The 3,015-nt window shown below is 46.6% G+C and overlaps 1 protein-coding gene across 1 annotated transcript; it reads right to left on the bottom strand.

Annotated features, from left to right (window-relative positions):
• Nucleotides 1-702: 702 nt before the first annotated feature.
• On the bottom strand, nucleotides 703-3,015 carry LOC139837804 (uncharacterized). The gene is made up of 5 exons (XM_071827086.1): nucleotides 1,655-3,015; nucleotides 1,390-1,563; nucleotides 1,187-1,297; nucleotides 932-1,103; nucleotides 703-840 (listed from the first exon to the last, which is right to left on the bottom strand). The coding sequence occupies exons 1-5, from the start codon at nucleotides 3,013-3,015 to the stop codon at nucleotides 703-705; spliced, it is 1,956 nt and encodes a 651-aa protein (XP_071683187.1).

Below are 3,015 nucleotides of genomic sequence, written 5' to 3'. Positions count from 1 at the left end.
TATTACTACTACTTAGATATGTGAACAACCAATCCAAGCTACATTGAAAATACCAATGTCCAATAAAGAGAGCTAAACCACTTCGTTTTCAGTGTTGTTATTGACCAAAAGGTAGAATCTAGATTATTTCAGAACAAATTTTGGGACTAGAATGTAGACTAATTCAGAACAGAGGGAGTACAATGTTGTGCAGCCGCACGTACACTAGTGGAAAACAGGCCTAATGTCGCGGGTGGTAAGGGCCTTTTGTCGCGGGCGGCCAGCCGCGACAAGGGAGGCGCGATAAAAGGGTCCCCCTTTTGTCGCGGGTCGCTTACGACCCGCGACATAAGGTCCACCACGTGGCAGGCGCGGGGCGCGCAGGGGACAGGCCCTTTTGTCGCGGGTGGTAATACCACCCGCGACAAAAGGCCCTCTACGTGGCGCGCGCACAACCCTGCTGCTTTAGGGTTTGAGGGGTGCAGCACCCCCCCCCCCCCCGCCGCCACCGACCCCCCTTTTATTTCATTTTTTCCATTCGAAAATAAAAGTTGCATATATTTGTACGCTACTAGAAGTTATACACGTTCATTCATTATATATATATATATAGATCGATCAAACAAATATGGAAGCACAAGTCGATTCCCCTTACATATTCTTCTCTTACATATATATATACATGGAGCTCACGATCGACAGACAAGCGGTACTAATGACCGTCTATTTGGCGGTAGAGCATCCATTTGGACTAAACAAGCCTTTGTTGTTTAATACTTCTCTAACCAAAAGTCCCGCCAGTTCCTCGGCGATTCCTATTAGGTGTTCCTTTGGTTGGAGTATGTCCCGCATGTAGTCGACCTATATACGAAAATGAGATGAGTATGACTATATCAATTTTGATAACGAAATATTGACGATAATAAATAAAGTTGTGAATGTTATTGCTCACGTCGAATTTATTATTGTTCTGCTTCTCAGTGGTTAACATGCGAATGGACTCGCAAACGTAGTATCCACATAGATTCGTCCCTTGTGGCTGCTGGGGGCACGGTACAGGAGTAAATGTTAGCTTCTCTGCCAAGGTAATGTCCTTATGATGTTTCTTCAAAGCTCTCCAACACCTGCCAGGCAAAAGAATGATTGAATGAGTGGATAATTAATTGATATCTCACGAAAGATATAGCGCGGCAATGATTGAAATTACGTCTGGAGAATCTTCTGCAAGTCGCGGAACCCGTCCAGGCCTCTACTCAGTGGGTCTCTTACTTCAACTATTCCCTTATCAACTTGAATATTTAGCAGAATCCAGTGGAAACTGCACATGTTTATATATATATACGTCATGAATTACACATAACATCGAGTAAGAAAAATTGAATGTGCACAACAGATCAGTAAGACTCTCACCTGTAGTTGTAAGGAAACAGTATTGAATCACAGAAGCTTTGCTCCCCTATAAACCTTAGTAGGTTTACCCCCGTTTCTTCGGCATTATTCTTTACCGTGTCATGATGTACTTTATCTGGGTCAACAAACCCAACATTGAACATCTTATTACTTCTGCATTCAATGATCTTCAGTCTGCATAAGAGAACACATAAGATATAATGAGTATATGCAATGAACAGGAACAACTGAATGAACATGAACTTATATGTAGTTAACAACTTACAAGCAGTAGCAACTCATGAGAGATTTGTCGAGGGAGTCTAAATTGAATAACTGCCAGAGTTCATTCATCTCAATATGGATCTCCTCCTTTCGGAAGTAATAATCTTCTGGGATATCCGCCACGATGTAACTTGTGTTCTCCTTGCACGCATCAAGGTACCACTGATGCAAATTCCGCATATGCGTTGGCAGTTTATGCAGCCGCTCTTTGCTGACCAAGTCGGCCCCGTAGACAAATTTAGGAGCTATATCAGCAATGGGTAGTACTGCATCACGGGCACTCAGCAATTCCTCCACGGTACAGCCAACTTGAGCCGCTAGCGCCGCAGCTGCTTCCATATCGAAATCACCATGTTCCTGGTACACCGAGGGAACATCTAACACTTTGAGTGGTGGGATCGATTGTTTGGCCTGTTCTCCGAGCTGGGGAACTTCCTTTCTTTTTCTGCCCGTTGTCGCTGCTTGCTTGGCCTTGAGGGGTGCACTTGTTGAACTTGATTTCTTCCCGGCTACACTTCTAGCTGATGATTTGCTCGTGCTAGCACTATCCTTCTTCTTAGCAGTGCCCTTGTTCTCAATTACCCTCGCAAGTGTGCGTGTGTAGTCATCCTTCTTCTCGTGTAAGTCATATTGCGATGATGTGTTCAGAAAATCAAGAGCATATGCTTTTTGCTTCTCGGTGTATGGCGCTGGCGCTGGAGGTTTTTCCTTATGAAGCTGTTCATGCACGTGTTTCTTTACAATGGCCTCATTTTCCTCTTTAGTACGATCGTAAGGACGGGGGGGAGGAACCTTTGGTACTGTTGGGAGGGGCGACCGCTTGCGGACAGGACTCTTGAAACGCTTCCGGCTGGGTGCATTCCGAGTCTTAGTGGGCGCAGGCGGCGGCGCTGGAGATGGAGATGGACTACGGATGTCGTGGTCGTACCCATGGGGTGATGGTGGCGACATGTGATCAGTAGGAGGAGGTGATGGTGGCCTGCGATCACCTGGAGGAGGTGATGGTGACCTACTGGGACGACTGGTACTAGGGGCTACCCAGCCTGGCAGCCTGATGTTTTTCTTTTCCCAGAGAATGATTTCTCCCAGCACCTCTCTGAGTGTAAGCCCCCCATCACCTCCAGGGATTTCGAGCTCCAATGTCTCCCACGACGGTACAACTGAATCCACCCCGACACGAGCATAGCCAGCTGGAATCTGATTGCCATGCCATGTTGCCGGCTCACCTTCAGGTCCAAATGCCGGTAAGACATAGCCGACCGCCACCTTAACAGACACCTTCCTGAACACCTCATGGAGATCACAAGGTGTTTGCTCCTTGATTCCATCCAAGGGGTCGCCATGACCGGCATCTATCATCAT

Source organism: Lolium perenne, chromosome 3 (assembly GCF_019359855.2).
Source record: "Lolium perenne isolate Kyuss_39 chromosome 3, Kyuss_2.0, whole genome shotgun sequence".
NCBI lineage: Eukaryota > Viridiplantae > Streptophyta > Magnoliopsida > Poales > Poaceae > Lolium > Lolium perenne.
The sequence above is the reverse complement of the archived record's forward strand: the minus strand, read 5'-3'. Positions and strand labels throughout refer to the sequence as shown.

Coding starts and splice junctions, on each gene's coding strand:
- LOC139837804 (XM_071827086.1), bottom strand. CDS start 3,015: ATGATGATAGATGCCGGTCATGGCGACCCCTTGGATGGAATCAAGGAG. Junction 1,298..1,389: donor CTGTTTCCTTACAACTACAG/GTGAGAGTCTTA, acceptor AAACATGTGCAG/TTTCCACTGGATTCTGCTAA. Junction 841..931: donor AGAACAATAATAAATTCGAC/GTGAGCAATAAC, acceptor TTTCGTATATAG/GTCGACTACATGCGGGACAT.